Raw genomic sequence first — 23,285 nt, forward strand, 5'->3', positions numbered from 1 at the left:
GCTTCATACCTTGTCCACACATAAAAGAAGAAATCATAGAACCATTTAGGTTTTAGAAGACCTTTAAGATCGAGTCCAACCGTCAACCTAACACTGCCAAGTCCACCACTAAACCATGTCCCTAAGCGCCACATCTACACATCTGGCTCCAAATGTCCAATTTCATAAGAGCAACTCAACAAAAATTAAGATTTATAGTGAATATTACACAAGAAAATTGGAGCTGTTGTAGAAGAAACAAAAAAGCACACTGCCCAGTAGCTGCGTACACCTTGGAAGAGTTCTAAAGTCCAAACTCAAGAATGCATATTCTGACTTTGAAAAAGCATAGTTTCCTCCATGTGCTTGTCCTTTCCAAACCAGCTCTCGATTGTGGTAAGAAAAACACATCAAAATCCAGGTAGCGGCCCTCAAAATTCCTTCCGAACACAGGCGATGAATAAACTCAGAAAAAGAGAGAGAAGATAACCCGCATGTATTTTGCCTATGCTACAAATACTGTAGAGAGAAGTATCAGATGAGTTATAAATGTACAAAGTATGTTTTTCTTTTTGTCTGTCAGTTACAGACAGCAAAAGGTGCTCTCCACAGGAGATCAACACAACTTCAGATACGAACAAACACGAGCTGTATCTTGTATCCTATCTAGAAATAGTCTTCCTGAGCTCAGGCTGAGGGGAAGAAAAAGAAAAGAAGAAAAGTTGGATCAGCACTCAGAAGTTGAAAACTTTTAGAGTGTGAAGAAGGCAGAAAGAAGAAAAGAAAAATTAACTGAATGCAGAAATAAGAGTAAGAGTTCTGAAGACCCCAGCTCTGGAAGTACCGATGTAGCGTTTAAATAATTTAACAAAAAGTGATTATTTTTAAGATTCAAAGAAGATTATGTAGAACACGTTAGTGAGGGTGATAAAAATTAAAGCAAGGGATCCTATCCACAGCATAGACCTTTTCTGCTATGGCTGTTTTGAACCAGCAACGCACAAGCGCTCTCAACACCGAAATAACCACACAGAAATTGCACAGAATTTAGTTATTGCCCTACCGCTGCTTGCATTTGTGTTTATTCAGGGGGGAATTTTTTAATTCTCGACGTATCAACTGACACAATGTGCTCTTGTATTTCAGGACGGAGGTTTCAGTTTAAATAATGCCGTATTTACCAGAAAGGATTACCACTTGGTCCTAATAAATGACGCGAGAAATAGCATACTGCTCTCAGATTTTACAGCACGGTTTTCATGTGGCAATTCATAAGGGAGACACAACATACATTTTACACCATAAGGTATTTCAAATATTAAAGAGCAATGTAGTGTTATGTCCGCGCATAACGATAACATAACGATATGAAAGATATTGCTTAAAAATTGAAAATGTGCCTAAATGATTGAAAGTCACCTGAAGTACTGTCTGAAGTATCTCTGTCATTCAAAAAGATCTTGTTACCCGAGCACAAAGTGGATTGCAAATGGTTAATGATACCAAGTATATTTAATAGTTTTATGAGTTAATTATGGAATGGGTGTATAAAAAAGTATTATTTTTTAATCCAGTTAATGCAAGGGCGAGTCGCAAGAGCCTAATTTCACCACTGCTGAATGTCAAATGTACATATGCAGATTAAGGCAGAGAGATGCAACTAATTTACAATTGAAATAGAAGTAAAAACTAGAAAAGAGTTGTTTGCAACTGTTTCTTACTAGTCCATTAACTATTACTGCCTCTTGACGCTGAACCAAAACAAACAAGTTGAGAGGCTTTCTATTATTGGAAGATGACTTAGAGACTTGCAGGAGAGATATGGATGAATTTCAAATAAATAACATGTTAATTTTTAAAAGGCTGCTTTGGCAGACCCATCAAAGTGCTGGCAAAGAGGCTGAGGTTTTGACCAGTTTTCAGAGCCTCACATTTTCCTAATACCGCACTTCAAGGTAATTAATTAATGGGAGTAGATAGCTTAGCCAAAGTCATTAAGAGTATATCTGAATATATTTTATGTGAGCTCCTATTACAAAACCTGTTACAGCACAGATGGTTTGGAAAAAGACTTTTCCAGGGAATAGACAGAGAGAAACAGAGACAACGTCACATTGCACTGTAAATTATGAGAAGGGATGAGACTCAGATTCCAGCTGGACATTTCAACTGTTACGAGCAACATGGCTCGCCTTCTGACGGCCTCCTGGCTCATCTCGCGCACTTTGCCAGGAGGAGACATAAAGCCATATGGCCTCTCAAGCACCGCTCCCTCGTACCTTCCGCAGGGATGCCCGAAGCTCAACGAGGTGCTTTAACTCAGCAGTTAAGTACAAGGTAGCTAACCTGTACTAGAAAAGGGTAAGTTATCTCACGTTTACCTACGTTTAAAAGATCTGACAATGGGTTTGTACCCCAGACTAGCAGATGAGATGTAGTGTCACCTCCTGGTAAATTGTTTGTATTCCTATACTTGGAATACAAACCTGGCTATAAACCTTTGGTAAGAAACACTATACTGCAAAATTTATGTACTCGTAATGTATAACATTTTGCTGTGTAATTTATTTAAATATTCTCCGAATCGACCAGTAACTGACTTAAAACAAGGGAAAATATTAGACAGCAGGGTAATTTTCAGCAGAAAATTCCATTTAAGGTGCAAAAACGTCTGAGAAGATGTAAACGATGCAAGCAATCTAGCACAGAAATTACAGATTCTGTGTTCATTTTCTTGGATTAGAAAAGGAAGAGGGAGTTAACTATAAGTTAAAAACCTTTGCTACAATGAGAAGAGCCTGATTAATGACAAAATCGCCAAAAGAAGATTTGAAGCTATTACATATTCAGTCTGAACTTCAGCACAAAATAGTCCTATTCGTACATCACTGCAAAAGCTGGACTACTAATTCATCTAGGTATGGTAGAGGTGAATTGCCTGCATCTCTGATTTCCACACATTAAAGTGGTTTTAAGAACCAAAATTAGGAGGGTTTCAGTCTGTATTTTCATTCAGGGATACAAACTCAGAGAATGCTGAGAAATGGGTAACTCATCTGTCTAACTGTGGTTTTGCAATATGTCTTCTTAACAATATTCACGATCCCACCACACCCACAGTGGTTACAAGAGCAAATGCTTTCATATGAAAATTAAACTAGCAGAACGTTCAGTGTATTTTAGATTTTTGACATTTCACTGTAGTTCGGGACTACAGGTAGGAAAACCTCCCTGTAAGGGTAAGGAGAAAGGCTTTATTTCACATGTTCCTGATGATTAAAGTCCCGATCTGTATCTGTGGAGTTGAAGGGTAGAAGCAGTTAATGAGGGACTGTAAAATAACGTCATTCCTTCCCTCACCAGCACTCTACCATCGACAATACAAGAACAATAACACAGGTAAGAGAGAGGGGAGCTGAGCCCTTTTGTTCCCTTTTCCTACTGTTAGGAAAGGGCATATGTGTATGACCACTCGGAAACCACCCTCTTCCTGCAACACTTAGAACAAAAGACCTTATATTTGATTCTCCTACGTCTGCAAACAAGATGAAAAATTATAGAAGCATTTCCAGGCCATTGTTACTTAAGCACGTTTTTACTTCCATTGCCTTAACAGACACTTAGTTCAAGTTCATAATAATCTTAAATAAGTAAATGTCTGACGATAGATATCAAAGATTTACAGCCGCATGTGCGCACGTATTATTCCAAGTTCTACCACAAGTAATTCTAAAAGCAAGAACGCTTGAAATGTTGTCTCTTGCTTCAAATCTTCTTTGATGTCTAGACCAAACTCCGATAAAATGGACTGAGGTATTTGTAACGGGAACATCGTGAGCAACATTTAGGTAATGAGTTACTTTGATGACCTCGGAAATGAAGTAGCAGCAGGATGTGTTACCCGGTAAGGTATCAGTAGATATAGGCACAGGAGATTGGCATATATGATGCAGTTAAGAACAACGAAGGGGACTATTTCCACTCCCACAAGGTTTCATACCTGTAGTTTCTAATGTCCAACAATTTCTGCAAATTACTCCACGTACTCTTGGTGGAAGACAGCAAGAAAGCAAGGGCATTTTTAAGAAAAAAAAAATAACTTGGATACAAAACAAAATTTTGTGGTAAATGGGTGGAAAGTGTCATCAAGTTTGACAAGTTACTTGAATATCTGTATCTTTTAGTACTGTTGTCAGCCTTTACGAGTGCTGTAATTGAAAAGTATACACCTGCCTGCTATCTTCAAAAAGTATTTGCAAAAGCGTGATGTAAATTTCATTGGCATTCAAATAATTTTTCTCAGTTTGCATGGCTGTAGAGATCTCGTGTAGAGCTACAGGTTCGGGAGCTCTCTAAAGCTGTGACTTATACAGCTCTGGACCTCTATGAGAGTTATGATTCTGTCATAAAGAGCTCAAAGCTTAGCAAGAATGAAGTGCCCGTTTATATCTGTGGGGCGTATTCTAACAAGTTGTCAGATATCCCTAAGGATCTTTACGAATGGAAAAGGGTCAAGCAATGGCAGAAGTACCTGTCAGAAGCAATTATTGCAGCAATGGGAAAAAAAAAAAAAAACAAATGAAACAAACCAACAAAACAAACAAACAAACAAACCAACAAAAACAACAAAAAAAGAGAAAAGTTGGAAAGTTGGCAAAGTAATAATCAAATCTGAAGATGATGTTATGTTAAGTACACGTGAGGTTCAAATGTCTCATTTCAGCCATATTTAGTTTTGATCCCTTCAGCACTTGTCCTCTACAGAACCAGGCAGAGCTGTGTATGGTCTGGAGACAACAGACTTCTGGCTTGAGGTTGAGCAACCGTCATGCATTTCTAAGATTGTCAGAAAATCAGTAGATCTTTTAACATATAGCTTTAAACTCTGGAGACATTAACTAAATAGAGAGAAAAGGTTGCGTCAAGGTAATTCAGTAGAATGCAAAATGCAAAGGGTACTGCTAAGTAAGGGTTGGGAGGGGAGAGATGTGATTACTTTTCCTTATCTAGCTTAGATGCAAAAATCAATGAATGATCATCTTTACATATTTATCCTGTAGATATCATTTATGTCTGTGCTACATCTGCTTTGTTGGTCTTAAATGGCACGTCTGAAAACTGAAGGCTGTGGATTCCTTTTGGAGATCCAGACACAAACTTTGCAGTTTCCTGACTATACGTCACAAATAGACTGAAGCACAAAACAAGATTTCTAGCTCAGTTGGTATAGATCCCAACAGAAAGCATTGCTACACCTACAACTTTCTCTCCTTCCAGTTTTCAGTGTCAGTTTAAATACATTGTACTCTAATAATGGATGCGCCCTTGGTGTTATAAGACCTGGAGCCACGACTTGGCTTTACACTCTTTAAACATGTCACCACTGAATCACACGGTATTCTTAGATATCTTTTTTTTTTTTTTTTTAATATACTTTTCCTTCGCTCCTTCTGAATTAGGGTGTGTTCCGAGATGTCTTCATGATGCTTTTTACAGAAATATTTTGTCTTCCTTAGTCACTCACAGAACTAAGAGTTTCACTGCAGTTTTTCCCTCTCCCTGGGTGACCATATAGTCGTCTTCCCCCCAGCCCTACCCCCACTTCTTTGCACTAATCTATCCTCCGTTAACAGTTTTAATTAAATGCCCTTAAGGCTGTCTTAGTCTTGCATGGCACAATTCCAAATACCACTGAAACATTTTTTACTTGTCCTAAAATTTGACATTACCAATGATGGCAATTTGAACCTCAAAGACAGGAGAGCAGCCTATTTATTGCCTTGTAACATCACTTATGTCTCGTGAAATACAGATAAAATGCCAATGATAGCACAAGTATAGGAAGCGCACTATCACCCACCTGAAGGTATGGGCATCCTCCTTTCTTTTCAGAATGCTCCTGCCATGCACATAAATGTGTGGTCTTTTGTTATTATTGTTATTATGATTCAATTTTTAAAAGAAGTTAACAGATAGGAAGAACATTTTAAAGTTGTTAATTCGACATTTTTTTCCCCCAAGCCATAATAATTTACTTTTTCTGTAGCTTAAAAATATTTCTCCTCAATGCTTCCTCCACTGTTTGGTTTCATCCCTTTCACTGGGCAGCCAGGCATACAACTGCTTCAGCGTGCAGCACCAGGGAAGGGACACAGAACATTTCTGAGGAAGGCAGGGACTTTCCAGGGCGTATTTATAGCTAAAAGGAAAAAAAAACATTTTCTGATGTCCGCAAACCTGCTATAGGAGAGTCCCCCTCCCTTCTCTCAGCAGATGTTTCCATGCTTTTACCTACACGAAAATCAAGAATTTGTCTTTATCTGCTCTACCTCACACAACAAAAATTTTTGGAAAGGAGGGCAGGAATAATACATTTTGAGTATTAAGTGCCTGTTAATTTCTTTGATTTCCAATAATAGAATGTTCAGGCTTTTACTGATTGTACTAGTAGTTATAAGTACCTATACTAAGTAAGAAATATTGAATAATAAATAAGAAAATAAGGAATACATTAATATGTATTCAATACTATACGAGAAATTTGTAAAAAATAAAGAAGCAGATTTTTATACGAATATAGGAAAGAATAAAGGCCATATAGCCATTATGAAAAAGAAGAGGAACAGAAAAAGTGAGAAGTACCATTGGAATTTAGCAAACTTCCACTCTCCAGACACCGCGCCAGCTGCACACCGAGAAGCTCACAGGTGTTCACCCTAATGACGATAACTTAAGAACACATGTTTTCTTCAGGCCTTTATGTTTTAAGACTATTAACCTCTGGCGTGCTGCCTTTAAGTAGGTCAGTCTCGAGACACTCACATACATTTTCAGTGCTGGATTCACTGTGCGGGAATAGTGTCAGCGACCGGAATATCATATCTGTTTCAGCCAACGTGAATGTTTGCCACGGGCAACTCACCTTTTAGCAATTACCAGCCGAAGAGGAAGGTTTGGATAACAGAGGTACTAGACGAAGCAGAACCGCGTTCCATAAACACGCTGGGCAAGCACAATACGGTTAGAACAGGCGTTAGCTTAATTTTCCTCATCTGTATCTGCTAGCAAGTCCGGTTACCTTTGCCCACTCATTTGATACGGTCATTCGGGGAAATCAGTGCAGGTGGTGCGTCATTCTGTCTGCACTTGCCAAAGATTTTTTTTTTTTTTACAACTTGAAGGCGCTGTCTCCAGCCGGGAGGAAAGCTCAGTGCAGTTAAAATCAACCAGAGTTTAACTTTAAGCTATTTGTGAGCATATCCTCAGCACATGAGGGAAAAGAGTGGATAAAACGGCTTAATCCAGAAGTAAAGTGAAAAAATATGAAAAGATGTGGAGTCTAAGGGGTGTCTCCTCAAATTTATATATACATTAGTATCTTACAGATACACACTCACATATTTTTCATCCCATTCCCAGTCTATATATAGTTTTCTAACAGAGCTAGAACATTATTTTATACTGCTTTTTGTTGGTAATATTCTTAAAAAGAAATTAATGTATTCATTATTGTTCCAGTACTGAAAATTTTAAAAAATATTACTTCATATTTACTAACACAATAAGCATGATTGGTGCCAAAAACGGTAACATGGTAAACTTAATAAAAGCAGGGAAAAATACATGAAAAGTGGAACAGATAAGTAGAGGATTTTTTATTTCCATTTCATTTGGAACTTTGCTCTCCTATATTTTATACTTTGCAAAATGTCATACACCATTTTAATGAATGACTGTCAGTATGATCACTTCCTTTTTAAATTCTATAGTGACTAGGAAAGCATTTGGGGTTTTGTTTCGTTCTGTTTTGTTACATTCTGTTACTCTGACTGTTTTCAATATAAATTCTGATACAAATACATCGCAAGCGTAACGGGGATAAACCAATTCGCACTGAAGTAATGGAAGATTGACAGAAATTGTAAGAAAATTATGATTATTTTCCCACTGAAAATGTTGTCGAAACGACAGTGTTGTGCTGAGGATTTTTTGGTTTATTTTGTTACAGCTGTCTCAAAAATAATCATTTTCCTTTAAGCTGTTTTAACTACTTTGAGGCATTTCTACTTCCTTTCGCTCCAGTTATTGCTGAATCGTGCTCTTATGATCCATTGTATGCTTAGTTTTTTGAGTACGGTGATGAGATTTTTTTTTTTTCTGACTATTCTGCAATATCTTATCTTTGATGTTAATTCATGAAACCTATTCATAAAGCTAAACTGATATACGTAACAGTCAATAAAGAACACTCACCTACTGTCAGTTGTCCAGTTAACTGTCCCATGTGATTCCTTGCATTCACTGTTACATTTCTGTCAGACTGTAAGACCAGTGGGCTATCCTGGGAAACATGTATAAGACAATAAATGAGAGAACAAAAAATTGAGGTCGAATTAAGTTAGAACTAAATATAAACATGCATGCTGAGAGGGGACTCGTGTCAAATACAACAGCCTTTTCAATCATTTCATAAAGTGTTTCACAAGCCAAACTTTTATAGAAAAGAATAGCAAGAATAATATTTTAAGCTTAAAACCTTCGTGCATAGCATCCCTGCTTTTAGAAATCAGAGTTGAACTTAATTTATATAAAACGGGCTTTATTTCCTGAGGATATTACGAAGTTACAAATTCAAAATGCCTTAAAGCAAACTTATTTCATTAGCTTTTTCCATATGCTGCTAACATATACTCTCCTAACTACCTAATCAACATTATACCACATTATTCTATTAATCTGTACAACCTATAATATTTGGACTGGGCTTACTAAAAGCTTACACACAGAGTCATGCATTTCTTTGAAGGTAAAAGCTATTATTACTCTCAAAAAGCAAAGAAAGAGAGCACGGGAAGATGAGGTCACGTAACGGACAACCCCGACCCACTGCCAATAGTACCTGACAGGTACTAATAGTGATCAAGCTGATGGAGCGTGAAGACAAACACTGTACAATGTGGAGTACGGTCTTCTGATTTTTAAAGTCGGTTCGCAGCATGACTACATCGCTATCAACATCCTACTGGGTTCAAGCGTTTGAGGAACGTTTACATGAATGTACGTGTAGGCACATCCCGTGTCCAAAGCCAGCTTAAGGAATCTCAGAAATGAAGACAGAATTGAATTTCGCTTCTTGAAGAACGAGGAGCCAGATCCACTCCTCCACGGGAAGGACAGACGCAGGGGAAAGGGGAAGAGCTTCAACAGAGAGCCAAGAGAAAGGCAGACTTAAAAATAAAGAGCTTAGCGATCCCGCTCTCATTGGAGGGGCGTGGGTGCGTGAGAGGAGGGAATATTGGGATGCGGCTGCTTCAGGGAGGCTCTTCCCTCCCTGTCTCCCCCTTAGGCTTGCAGTGAGACCACGGGCACGTTCATGCTTCTGGCAATTCTCCAGCACTTCCTTTGCTCAGGTAAGCTTATGCTACACCAGTACGGCACCTGACAGAAACAGCTGGGGAAGTGCCGAAGGTAGGAATGACTAAGGGGCTAGGAAAATATTTCCGAAAATTATTATAGGTGCACCTTATTCTTAGATTCTTCCCTGGGCATCCATTATTGGCCATTCCTGGATTGAGCATATTAGGTTAGATAGACTTCTTGTGTGGGTGTGTGTGTCAATATATTGGATCTTCCTGATGAAAGCTTTTTAAGAAGAGAAGAAAAGGAGTTAAAAAGCCATATACAAAGATTTATTTTTACCTGAATGATGCATTAGGTTTGCACTTAAATTTTCTATAAATTACAATCCCTTCATTTGAATCCAGAGCTTTCCTCTGCAAGAAACGCTCTTCCCAGTTGTTTTCAACATGATTATTCAATTTAAATGATACTCGGTTCCCTGGGAAGCCTGAAATTATTCTGAGTTAATTTCTAAGAGTTCAGGTGTGTTTCATCTCTCACTGGACCATGCTATGACCTCTCTAACATCCTGCCAATTAGCTCTGCATCACGGAATCTGGCAGATGCAAGTCACTGTTTGGCTTGTCCATCTTGCTAGATAAAAAGCTATAATTATCAGTGAGGCACTGTGTTCAGTGTGACTGGTTTGAGCTAAACACGTGATGCAATCTAGGGAGCTTCTGGCAACAAAAGCAGCTGCTAAGGACCTTTTTCTCAACACTTGATTTGATTTCCACTTTCCTTATGGTCCTTTGAAGATCATTAGTCCAGGCAACCGCTGCTCTGGGAAAGGAGGTTGTCCTGACAGACAGCTGCATGGTCAAAGTATATTTTTAAGGAGCCCTTTTCACTTTTGCTTAGTCAGTATTTGGAGAAGAGCCTTCTCGCTTAGAATAACCTCACCCTTAGCGAGTGAGGGTACTGCCATACCTATTTTTGCCTTCCCAGCTAAGGGTTTGGCAATTTACGCTTCCAACACTGTTCATAGTCTGATCCGAAGGTTTCTGTCCTTTCACCTAAGGAAAATACTTCACAAGATTCTTAGGCTAAAATCTGCCTCTCCGGTTGCATGTGCTCTGGCTCTAATTGTAAATGAAGACCTTGGCTATCAACGCTCAAACACAGGATAGTGAAAGATTAGGGGAGCCAAGCCGCCTTTTTTTTCTCCTTTACTGGTCTTATTTAAAAGATAAAAAGAGGGATGAAGAAGTTAAGCGCTGAAATCTATATTCCTTAGTTCCTGGTTGTCAAATATAGAGCTGCAAGCTTAAATTCTGGACCAAAGAAAATCCAGTGGCGAAACTCCCATCAATTTAAGCAGTCCGGCACTCTGTTTACCTGCACTTCTGTTTTCTACAGGAAGTGCCCAAAGACAGAGGTTCAGGGCACTCAAAGGCAGTCTGCTCTGGGGAGCTGGCAACTCAGAGGTGACTTAGCTGAAATTGGTGGAATTATAGATCTGCGAGATGAGTATAAGTGAGATGAGTGTCAGTCATATGAATACAAATATATAAAACTGTTGGATAATTTTCTCTCTGGATCACCAGGTCTGCTACTCTTCTGATGTGAACTTCGGCTTGCAATTTAATAGACTCGATAATCCACAAAATACTTTACATGCAGATGTCAGAACGGAGATAGAAGTATGCCATCACACTTCTTTCCTGGAAATCGGAAATTAAAAAAAAATGTTTTGATGAATATATCAACACAAAGAATAGCAGAAAATAAATAGATGATTAAGCTCTCCAAACACTGTAGAAGTATTTGGAAGAAGACTTGTTCTGAAGTCAGACAAGCCTAGGAACAGGAACAGTTACTTTGTGGATGCAGTTTTCTAGGCTGATGTCCCCTGACAGCTGATAAAGTATAGAAAAAACCCAGATTAGTATATTAGTAAAGAATTTTTGTATATTTACTTCATGAAAAAGGCTTTAGGTTATACCTGACAAAAGAAAACCAAACCACACACATGAAAAAAGGGGCAAAGATCTATTACTTCTGTTGCGGAAATTATACAGCTGCATATGAGATCTTCCATTCAGAGGTGAACACAAAGAACATTTTCCCTCACATGTAATAAAGTAAGGTAGCGCTATAAAATGAGGTCCGTGTATTTCTGTAGCTCAGTGTTACGAATATCAGGAACAGATACGCTCCATATTTAGGATATAATCATATACATGCAGTATAAAGTTTATCATGAGCAACTCCAAGGAACATCCTTGAAGTAGTTATTCATCACCTACATCACCTAATATCACTTCTTGACACTGAGTTAATTTGAAAGCATGAGAAAAAGAAATAAAAAGGCAGGTCTCTCTTGGCCATCCCAAGGTTTTGACCCATGGAAAATGCCGTGCCATAGTTGGACCCCGGTCTCCTGCGTCCTGAAGCTGTTCTTGCCGCCTGAACTTGGCGGTACAGGACACTTGAACAGGGAGTTTCCTGAGCTACAGGAAACTTAGACCACTTTTGAATTACCAGTATTATTGGGTCTTGGAGCAAAGTAGTCCCTAAAATCCAGTGCTAGTATCTGAAATCTATATTATGAAATATTCCTCCATAAAAAGCACATGCAAAAAAATTGTAGCCGGAGAGTTGACCCTTTTCCTCCCCCTTTCTCTCATGGAAATTCAGAGCTTGCTCTCATGTTTCTTCATTTTGCATAGCATACATACAACCAGGGCTCCTTTCCCACTCCTTATAATTCTACCTTCAGCTGCAAAAATGTGTGATGAATGAAGCGCAGCAGTAGCGTGCTATATAAATTTGCTCTGAGATTACCTGTATTTGTTAAGCATTTGCAGGAATAGTTTCATGTATACTGCCCAGCCAGTGAAAAATCTTTAAGTGGAACAAGTCATACTGTTCATGGGGTGATTTTTAAGTATTCTTCATGCACACCAAAGGCAGCCAGTTCCTTAGTGGAAAGCTGCTTTCCTTCAGCTATGTTGCCCATTTGCAGGACAATGAAAAGCTTGCTTTGCAAACACATGAAAAATCAAAAAGAACAAAGGATTTCAGATAGTGAGATTATGTCAGTCTTCTTTTTTCTGGAAATGATTTCTGAACCCAGTTACTGTAATAGGGAACATTTTTCAGCTGTGAAAAATAAAATACTGAATCTCATGTCTTGAAAAGGTCTATTTTTTTTAAAGCTAAACTTTTAAAAGCAAATACCTGAGGCAAAAGACTTGATTTGGGAAAGCAACTTTCTGTGGTTTTTCCCCATCCTTAATGAATCACATGTATCAGAGTAAGAACTTTTCACCTCAAATACAATTATTCCTGATTTAAATTCTCTACTTAAGTATAATCCTTTATATCTGATGCATGACACATTGACACAGAAATGTCTTTCATGTTACTAATTTGTTACTAATTTCTTAAAAAAAAATCCAGATATAATATTATGTGAAGTGAAGCAGGCTATATATACACCTTCTCATTAACAGAACACTTGTACTTTCTATTTCTGCACGGCTATGCAAATGCGGTCTTCAGAAAAGAGGTAGTGAATGACTTGTGATGCCATTTCAAAAATTATACTGTAGGTCACAAAAAAGCGACACAGGAAGAACATTCTCACAGTTACACAGAGCTTTTAGCGATAACAACAATACGCTAATAACTAAACTATTGCAGAGGGATGCTCTCGGGGCCGTAGGGGCGGCAGCAGCCCTTACTGGCCCCGCTCAACCTCCCCAGTCCAGCCCCATTTGAACCCTTCCTGGCGGCGCTGTCTCGCTGGGGTGGGTCCCCCACCCCTTAGGGAGCAGTCAGCCCTCACTGCTCCCGGACAGGTATGAGGATCTCCAGAACAAGCCGGCGCTCATGTCACTGAATGAGATGACTCCTGTTATTAAGCCCCGAAATGTTACAACTTCAAGATTTTCAGTAGTGTATTAAAGGTAAACCAGACGAACGCGATGTTACTATGGCCACTTCTTATCTGAACCAGGTTTGCAGCTGGCATTCATAAAGGGAAAAATAAATAAATAAAAAAAAATAATTTATGGGATATTTTCAGAAAGCTGTCTTGAATCTGAATCCAGTTATAACTACAATGGAAATTCTGGGGGAAAAAAGGTTGGGTTTTTGGAGGTTTTTTTTGAGTAAGGATCACAGTGCAGTACTAATAAATACCAACTTCTGTTTTTAGAATTAGATCAGCAGGTTACTGTAAGTATAGGAAAGGCCAATAGATTGCTTCATAAAGCGTTTTTGCTAAAAAATATTCTGCATGAGCAATCATAACAAAACTCGTTTTTTTACAGATGGTTCAATTATTTTTAACATATTTCGGACAAATTTCGTGCCTTTCGTACACCATTCAAATAGGCAATCCCCGCTAACTAACTCAGTTTTGAAGAGCAGTTCCAAAACACACTCTTTAAATTAGAAAGAGTTTAAACAGAGCAATTTAATGCCAGTTATAATACAACATTAATTTACTCTAGCTAAGGTGGTACAATGTATAATTAACTACAATCCCCGGCTTATGCTCAGAACACAGTTAATTATGATAACACCATCCACTTTGACACTCTTAGGAATAGTGGCACTCTGTATACCATAGCTCACGATGCAAGCACTACCTCTCTTATGATAAGATTCCTGTGCTTGGCCGAGCACACCACTTCAGGTTTCCGGACCTCCACACACTGTCACATAGATGTAAAAAGTAACGCAAAAAGATAGGCAGGATTCTAGATCTGCCAGCTCTGTCTGTTGGCAGCTTGCGAGAAGACGTAAGGTTATATACTACTCTGTTATTTAAGCCCATTCCCAGCATGGGCAGCTGATCCAGTTATGGCAGGACAGGGCTCTTTTAACGAACTTATCCCAATCAACTAGTGACTCGGAATGACCATTGTGTTTCCAAGGGACTTTCGCATTATGGAAGAAACTAAAAATAAAATAAAAATAAAAATAAAATAAAATAAAAAAATACAGGGTTAGACTTTGGTTTGCTGAGAAACTCACTGTGGCATTCCCCATGCCCAACCCCACAGGGGCTGCGCACTGCAAGACTTGAACGAAGACAGGGAACATGTTTCCCCACTGCTGCACAGCACCACAGTTTGTCTACTGCTCTACAGGCTCATACCGCGGGTGACAATGAAGAAGTTGATCAGCTGTGTCTGGTCAACTATACAGGGAAAAGCACCACCAATACATCCGTTATTTGACCACATCATAGCAACAAAATGGGAACTGAAAGAAATAGGCAATACTCAGTCCTCTGCTCAGTCCAGCAGCCCACGGGAGTCAAAGAGCCACTTAGAAGTTTTGCAGTAACTACGTGGACAACTGCAGCTCAGGCAAACGAGGGATATAACAAGTGTGAAGACTGCCTTGGAGGAAGTAAGTGCAGCAAGTTTGGAAAGAGAATATGAAGGACACAGTGTCAGTCAAGAAGGGGAGAAAGCGGATCAAAGAAGCTGTGAGGGACTGGAAAGAGCATTCCTTATCTTCTTACACGTTGTCCAGACCCTGAACATCAGTGGGTTTCTTAGCAAACTTCTTTACAAATGGGGAGGTAATAATGGAGGTGGAAGACAAAAATCCAGGGACTAAAAAGCCACACATCTGTAAGGCTAGGAGCCTCACAGCCAAACTTTCCATCATTAACTTCATAATTAACACTCAACAAACATGAAGGAACTCGAATAAGGAAAGATTTGGAAAAAACAGACCTACAAATGCCAGCAATTGTTAAGCTTTTGAGCACTTAAAAAGATTGAAGTCTCTGTTAAAACTGTTGGAAGCTCGTAAGAGTTTGGGACTGTCAAAATGCAAATTACAGAAAAATAGTCTTCATCAGAATATTTCCAAGATATTACTTCCATTAATATTTCCAATATTCTTATTTATCAATATTTACCAACATTCACCTTTTCCAAGATTATTCTCAAGAATCTTCCCAAGGTGTCAGGACAGTGGGGTCCTCAACATACTTGGTACTTCCAATAGGGAGAAGCAAATAATTTATTGTCCAAGTTATTCCTGGACAATTCCAAGATGAGAAGACTTAATATAAGTATTGATCGAATTAAATTAGATACTTTCCCTATTTTCTATATTCCTGCATTCCCAAAATAAAGTTTTGCATGAGATTTTAATGTTCTTTGTTCTTGCCTAATTTTCCTTTCTAACCTGAGAGTCACAATTTAATCCCTAATAAATACACTCAGAATCAGGAATCTGATTGCAAAATCACAGTAAACATCTTTGAACTTTAAGGAAACATTCCCGATATCACAAGTTTGACCAAATATTATTGAAAATCAGTATTTTTTTCACACCACTTTTGCACATTAGGGATGTTTGGAAAAGTATTCGAGTAAACTATTAGGTCAATGCATTTCATTCATCCATGACAAGACTGATTTACATATAATTATCAAATGCGCACAGAAAAAAAATATAATCAACATTTTTATATAACACACTGGTAAAATTGGTAGCAGCAGCTTTGACTATATGTCAAAACTGATTTGGTATATTTAAAAAAACCACAAATATTGACGTAGAGCCACATATTCAGTGAGATACAAACTCTATTTTTCCAAATCAAGGAGGGAAATTAACCTCATTTAATTGACCTAGCAAAGAAATGAAAAGCTGTGGAAGACAGATAAATAAAGCACAAGCAAATAGTTTGGACAAAAAAAAAAAAATATGCCCTAGCTGATACTGAACACAATATCATACTTGAGGGTATTGACAAGGTTCCAAGAAACGTACTTTCTAGACAATTCTTGTTCATCAAAAGGTGTTATCTCAGTTCCCAACCTTTGCTCTCTTTCCGTATCAGCTTTCTTATATACTAAAGGCAATCACAGATATCATCCAGCTTCATTACCCAAACTTGGTTACACCTACCAAAGTAAAATAGGAGTAGCCAACGAGAATCACACACAGCACTCCAGAGAGCCACATGCACTGGTAAAGCTGCACAGTGATCGCGGCCATAACCTCCAGATAGAAATAACCTCCTTGTTTTACTTCCTCGTGTAATGCACCATGAAATTTTTATTACGGCAAAATTCAGTCATGCATAAAAAAAAAAAATTAGTGATGGAGCAGAAGCAGATATGTAAATAGCAGACAAAAGAAGTGATTTTTCTGGAAGTGATTTAAAGATCAAACAAAATTTCAAATGGACTTTAGATATAAAAATCTCGACTAAAAATATAATGAGACTGCAAATGTACTTGGAGGAAGCTTGTTCAATGCCCAAAGCTCACTCCTTAGTCATTAAACTTGTGACACAACAAGTAAAATTTTATATTACTGAGCTGCAAAGCCCCCGGAAAACTTTAATTAGGACAAATGACGAAAACCAATGCAACTCTTAAAATCTGAAGCCAAAACACTAAGGGTGGAATCACTGTACTTCACTCCTTTCAAACCATCATTTCTTGCAGTGTGGGTATATCAGTTCTTGAATGGATTTTTTCCATTTAAGTTGAGCCCGACAGTAATCTAACAGTCCATTATGCTATTTTAAATCTTGGAAAGAAGTCTTTCCATTCCTGTTCGCGTGCAGGTGCCAACCTTGATATACCATTGCAGTGAAACAAGAGTGTGTTTCTCTTGCCTTTTAAACTTAAAGTGCTAAAACTTGAAATATAGCAGCAGTTAACTCCAGGAAGAGACTGAAGACATTACAGGAAAAATTATATATACTACAGCATATTCACGTATTTAAAAGTAATTTCCCACCATTCCCTTTTGAGGGAGCATTTCTCTACAGAATTTGAATGGTATTTATTTTAGACTCACTAGCTGAGAGAAAAAAACCAACAGAACAACATGCTGTAGCCAGTGATCTGATAACCTGGATGCATGTAAATGTTTTACCAGATTCCTACTTCCTGACATATCTATGGCAGAGAAAAGTGTTTCAAGCCCTGTTCACTTGATGCATAACAGGAAATATACACGAGTTTTACATACATGTTAATAAATGAAATAAATGAGAAAATGAAAAAAAAAATAGTAAAAATAAACTTATTCCATTATATTTACCTAATCCTATGGAAAATCTGACATGAAAATTCTGAAATACGTGAACTGTCCAGCATATCAACATATGTTCTGGGTTCCACTTTTGTTGTGCCTTGCAGAGACCCAGCAAAGGACTATATGGAAATAGTATTTCCATCATCAGTTTTTATTTCACTATGATTTCGATGACAGAACTTTTCAAATTCTAAAGCTGAAGAAGGATAAGCACATTCTAAAGGAAGGTTAAGGTACAAAAGAGAATTTCAGAAATACACAAATCATAGCAGAAATCTGGAATTAACAGTACAGCTCAGCAAAGAAGAATCAGCAAAGAAAGACTTGCTATTAATAAAACATATTTAAAAGTTTATTTAGTGCAATTAAAATTGACACGGTAAAGAAAAATATCAGACACAAAGATAAGGCAAGGCTAGTCGTTCATTTTAAACATGTTTAGTTACAAGTTTTATTTTAGGTGAATCTTAAACTTATTCTTTTGTAGAAAGTTAAGGTGGTGGCAACTTACATGATTAAATGACGCCACTAATAGTAGCAGCAGCTTCAATAGCAAAAATCAGAAATGGCTATCTGTATTTTTTGCTTCTTCATGTAGCTATCTTAGTTTCTACAATGCTGACATTTCCTGATAACCCTTCCTTCTAGAATAATCATTCACTGCTGGATCTTAATTACCTTAGCATTGCTTTCTGCATTGCTGGTTCTCTCTACTGTTCTTGTATTAAATAACCAGAAGCACACATACCTCGAATGAACTCCGAAACACCCTGTCGAAAAGAAGGGTTATTATTGTTGTTTACTTTACTGAGCCTTCCCCTACATGCACCTGATGCTCCAAATGAATGGTAATTGTAGAAATTACAGATAAATCATTGATTATCACCATGAGGTTTAACAAGGCCAAGTGCAGGGTCCTGCCCCTCGTTTGGGGCAACCCCCAGTATCAATACAGGCTGGGGGATGAAGGGATGGAGAGCAGCCCTGCCGAGAAGGACCTGGAGGTACTGGTGGATGAAAAGCTGGACATGAGCCGGCAATGTGCGCTCACAGCCCAGAAAGCGAACCCCATCCTGGGCTGCATCAAAAGCAGCGTGGCCAGCAGGGCGAGGGAGGGGATTCTGCCCCTCTGCTCCGCTCTGGGGAGATCCCACCTACAGTACTGTGTACTCTCCAGAGATCTCAGCACAGGAAAGACATGGACCTGTTGGAGCGGGTCCAGAGGAGGGCCACAAAAATGATCAGAGGGATCGAACATGTGTCCTATAAAGAAAGGCTGAGAGAGTTGGGGTTGTTCAGCTTGGAGAAGAGGTCGCTTCGGAGAGACCTTATTGCGGCCTTCCAGTACCTAAAGGGAGCTTATAAGAAAGATGATGACAAACTTTTTAGCAGTATCTGTTGTGATAGGACAAGACGTAATGGCTCTAAACTCAAAGAGGATAGATTTAGACTAGATAGAAGAAAGACATTTTTTACACTGAGCATAGTGAAACAGTGGCCCAGGTTGCCCAGAGAGGTGGTGGATGCCCCATCCCTGGAAACATTCCAGGTCAGGTTGGACGGGGCTCTGAGCTGTCTGATCTAGTTGAAGATGTCCCTGCTCACTGCAGGGGATTTGGGCTAGATGACCTTCCAACCTAAACTATTCTATGATTATCTTCAGTAATGCCTATTATGAAAAGTATACTTCTCTAAATTTTCAGAAAACATCTTGGTCGTGATAGCTAAGGGCTGAGGACTTCCACATTTATGGCAAAGGTCTCAGCATGTATTTAATCAGCTGCTAAACACAGAAATTCAGTCCAAAAATGTCTTTGCAGCATTTCTTTCATGAAAGTAAGATCTGTGGTGTTACTGAGAAAATTCACTTTTGGCTGTCTAGCTGGAAGAGTCAGATAACTTTCGACACACTCTGGCTTTAAGGGAGCAGGAGAAGCTAATTTTTAAATCTTCTGTTTTAATTATGGAACCATGAATTACACCTTTCCATACTCCCTGCAGTCAGTCTCAGTCTTCTTTTCAGGACCAAAAGTATTTTCGTCCAAGAAGTCTCCTATCTTTTCAAAAGAAAGGATCAGTCGCATTTTTTCTTATCCTTTTCTCGTCTTGGTCATCAGTCTTCCCTAGGTGATATTGCACCTGTAAAACCTCTTCTTCCTCCTCCTTGCTCTGCTACACGTCCTTCCTGATTCTATGATTAGGGCTGCTCTGAATTTCCCAGGGGAAACGACATCTGCTGGCAACTCCTCTTCCCACCCGAGGGAGGAGAGTGCGCTTACCTCATATTGAGAGACAACAATAAAATCCTCTATTAACAAAGGTAGCTCACATAAAAAGGAATTAAGATGCCTCATACCCATTTGGTTGGTACAGTCTCCTCAATTTTTTAATAGGTATGCTAATATGTAAGACAGAACAGGCTTTGCATTCCAGCTCTCCAGGCAGAACCACTACAAGATCTGCTTCTGAATTATTATTTTTTTAATAAAGTATGTATCTTTTATCACCATAAGTTGTGAAGAATCAATACAAAAACTGCATTACTTTGAACACAACAGGCAGAAGAGAGTATTTCAAGATTAAAAAACCAAACATCCCCTACGCATCGTGCATTCACCTTTAATTCTGACATACCAACAGCTAGAAAGGGACCTTGAAAACTATTTCCTTGGGTTTTGCTGTTGTACATTCTTTAACCTTGCGAAATATTTAATAAGAAGCTTTGCCATTAGTATGACACAAACTTGGCCAATATCTGAACTCAGAATTTGTTTCATGTCTCCTCTAACACTTGTCATCTGTGGCAAGGAGATATCCATCCCCACCTTTATTGTAGGACATGACTTAGTGGTTCAATAAATTGCCTTTCTATTAGAAAATCTGCTTTGAGACGTGCCAATCACAGACTAAAATAAGTCACCAGCCCTGTTCTCAAGGTCAAAATTGAGGAAACAACATTCTGTAGAAAGGATTATGGTTCAGGGAAAGAGATAACGCATGCCCCTTCAGGGAAGCATGTTATTTTCCAGTGGGAACAGCACTAGTGTCAAATTTGCAGTTGTAGATAATTGCCACCTTTTAATAACACAGATCTTTTTCAAAGGATATAATTAACAATTTGTCTTTCTTTTCTACTCTATAGCTATTCAGAATTTATTTCAGTTTCAGTAACTGGCTAACTTTTCTATACCAAACACTTTTCCACTGCAGCTATTAAAATACTGAAGAAAATTCACCTCCACTGACAGAGACTACAACAAATATAGTTCCATGACTTTGCAGTTTTCCACAGATGACATTTAGATTAAAACAGCATGAGAAATGCCATGGACCTGGATCACTTCTGCGACCGGCAGAATTAATCAGTCAAGTTCTAAAGACTGAAATTCTTTTAAATTCAAGATCGTAGAGCAATACGGGAAATTAAAAATGGTTGCATTTCCTTACCAACGGTGTTATGCTGCCAAAAAAAGTTCTCATTCAGGCTCGCATTAGCGTTAGTGTATTTCTCACACTTCTGCATAAGGAAAACGATGCGCACGCAGGAATACCAAAAAATTAAGAATTCTTTCTGCACTTTTTTCTTTATTGCTGGCATGATAATGGTTTTGATATTTTATGTTGTGGTTTTGGCAGCTATTCAAGCTCTAATAAATGCAAAAGGATGATCAAACAGCTCCAGGTAATTCTGTATCAGAATATTACAGTAATTGCCAGAAAAAAATACTTAAGTTTCCATTATAATCTTATTAATATTCTTCTATAACCTTATTAAAATCCCTGAAAAATATTTCTAGTGCACCTTAGTTAATTTCAGTGAAACAAGACTCTAATTTTTTTTTTTCCTCACATCTATTTTAAAGAGCAGTTTAAAAATTCTGGTTTGTGTTTTGAGCTCTGACTTTTGAGCAAAGGTAATTAACAAAATTTAGACTTGGTTCATGCTTGTCACAGAATGCTTCCTCTAAAAAATAAAGTCTTTGGTTTAGAACTGTCCAAGTGTTTGAATGTATGGAAATTATGCCAAAGTTCTCCAAAAGTATTCTAAAAGCTGTACATTCAATATTATAATAAATTAAAATATTTAACTGTGAACTTTTTCACTAAGCTCTTCAGGACCATAAGAACCCTGTCTAATAACTTATAAATTCTTTCTTCCATGAGTCTTTTCAGCCCTTCCAGGATTCCGGAGCTTTATGCTTATTAAAAACCAATGTGACTTTAAACATTTTATCCTTAAACTCAACCTTACAATTGAAATAAAATCAAGAATATTTGTCACGAGAACTTAGCTGATACTGAATTAAGCAAAGATATTGCTCAGTCTCCTAATTCTCATTTTAAAAATACTAAAGTTAATAAAATTCCTATTGGTATTGTAATTAAATCAATGTATCTTCCTAGTTGATTCTACGAGACAACGAAAAGAATTTAGAAGTTTGACATATATTCAATTTAAATTTGTTAAGCTGCTTCTAACACTAAAAACAAACAAACAAACAAATCTATCAGCTGATCTACATTCTCAGAGCTAACTATAACCAGCCTTCTCAGACAAAACCTTTCCTCTCAGTAGTAGACTTTCACAGACTACTTGATGTAGGGAAGTGGATCTGTGACTCTTTTTAGCAAAGATTACTGATGGGAATGACAAGTCTCAAGAATATTAAAGACAAAACAGACTCAGAGGAAGGTGCTATAGAGATAATAATGAGGATAGATTTAGCCCTGAGAAGCTTAAAGATAATTAAAAACATTAAAATATTGTACTGAAGACGTTTCAGAGTTTTTTATTTAGTCAGCTTCAAAAATAAAAGTAATAAAGGAAACAAAACTGGAAAGATACAACCTCAGACCTAAGCTAATAAAAGCCATACATTCAACATTTCCTAGCACTGGTTTCAATGATGTAAGACAGCATTTTCAGCTTCTCCAAGCCCAACTAACAACAATGAAAGGAATGGTCCTTTATCTTCTGTCAGAATACAGTTTTGCATTATTTTTTCCTTCTCAGCAAAGAAAAAGCTTACTTTTGTTCTACCTCTAGCCTTCATCCCATCACTCAAATGATGTGACTTACCGAAGAAAGAAACAAACAATAATTAATAAAAGAGAAAAAAAAAGAGTTTAAATTGTTTACCTAGATAATTTCATTTCATTCATTCCCTCATAAGAGGGAAGACCTGCAGTAGAAGAGAAGGTTAACCAACTAGAGGTAGCAAAGAGCAGAGACTTAGAATCATAAAATAGTTTGGGTTGGAAAGGACCTTTAAAGGACATCAAGATCAACCCCCCAGCAATGAGCAGGGACATCTTCAACTAGATCAGACAGCTCAGAGCCCCGTCCAACCTGACCTGGAATGTTTCCAGGGATGGGGCATCCACCACCTCTCTGGGCAACCTGGGCCACTGTTTTACTATGCTCAGTGTAAAAAATGTCTTTCTTCTATCTAGTCTAAATCTATCCTCTTTGAGTTTAGAGCCACTACCTCTTGTCCTATCACAACAGATACTGCTAAAAAGTTTGTCATCACCTTTCTTATAAGCTCCCTTTAGGTACTGGAAGGCTGCAATAAGGTCTCCCCGGAGCCTTCTCTTCTCCAGGCTGAACAGCTCCATTGCTCTCAGCCTCTCCTCATGGCAGAGGTGCTCCAGCCCTCGGATCATTTTTGTGGCCCTCCTCTGGGCCCGCTCCTTCTTATGTTGGGGGCCCCAGAGCTGGATGCAGTACCCCAGGTGGGGTCTCACCAGAGCAGAGTAACTTAAACTGTGTTTGGGAATAGAGAAATATTTCTTTGCCAAAGGATCTAACATGAAACCGCTCCTATGTCTTCCAATATTTACATCATTTCTGCCCAAATTATTTATGCAAA

The 23,285-nt window shown here is 38.2% G+C and overlaps 1 protein-coding gene across 1 annotated transcript in view; it reads right to left on the minus strand.

Annotated features, from left to right (window-relative positions):
* SGCZ (sarcoglycan zeta) overlaps positions 1 to 23,285 on the minus strand; it is a gene marked incomplete at both ends in the record, with an annotated part of 532,526 nt that overhangs the window by 91,682 nt on the left and 417,559 nt on the right. Inside the window, 1 exon segment of the mRNA XM_082483107.1 lies at positions 8,233 to 8,320. Within this exon segment, the coding sequence (XP_082339233.1) occupies positions 8,233 to 8,320 (88 nt within the window).

The sequence above is a fragment of the Vanellus vanellus genome, assembly GCF_965231255.1.
Source record: "Vanellus vanellus genome assembly, chromosome: 4".
In the NCBI taxonomy this organism is placed as follows: Eukaryota; Metazoa; Chordata; class Aves; order Charadriiformes; family Charadriidae; genus Vanellus; species Vanellus vanellus.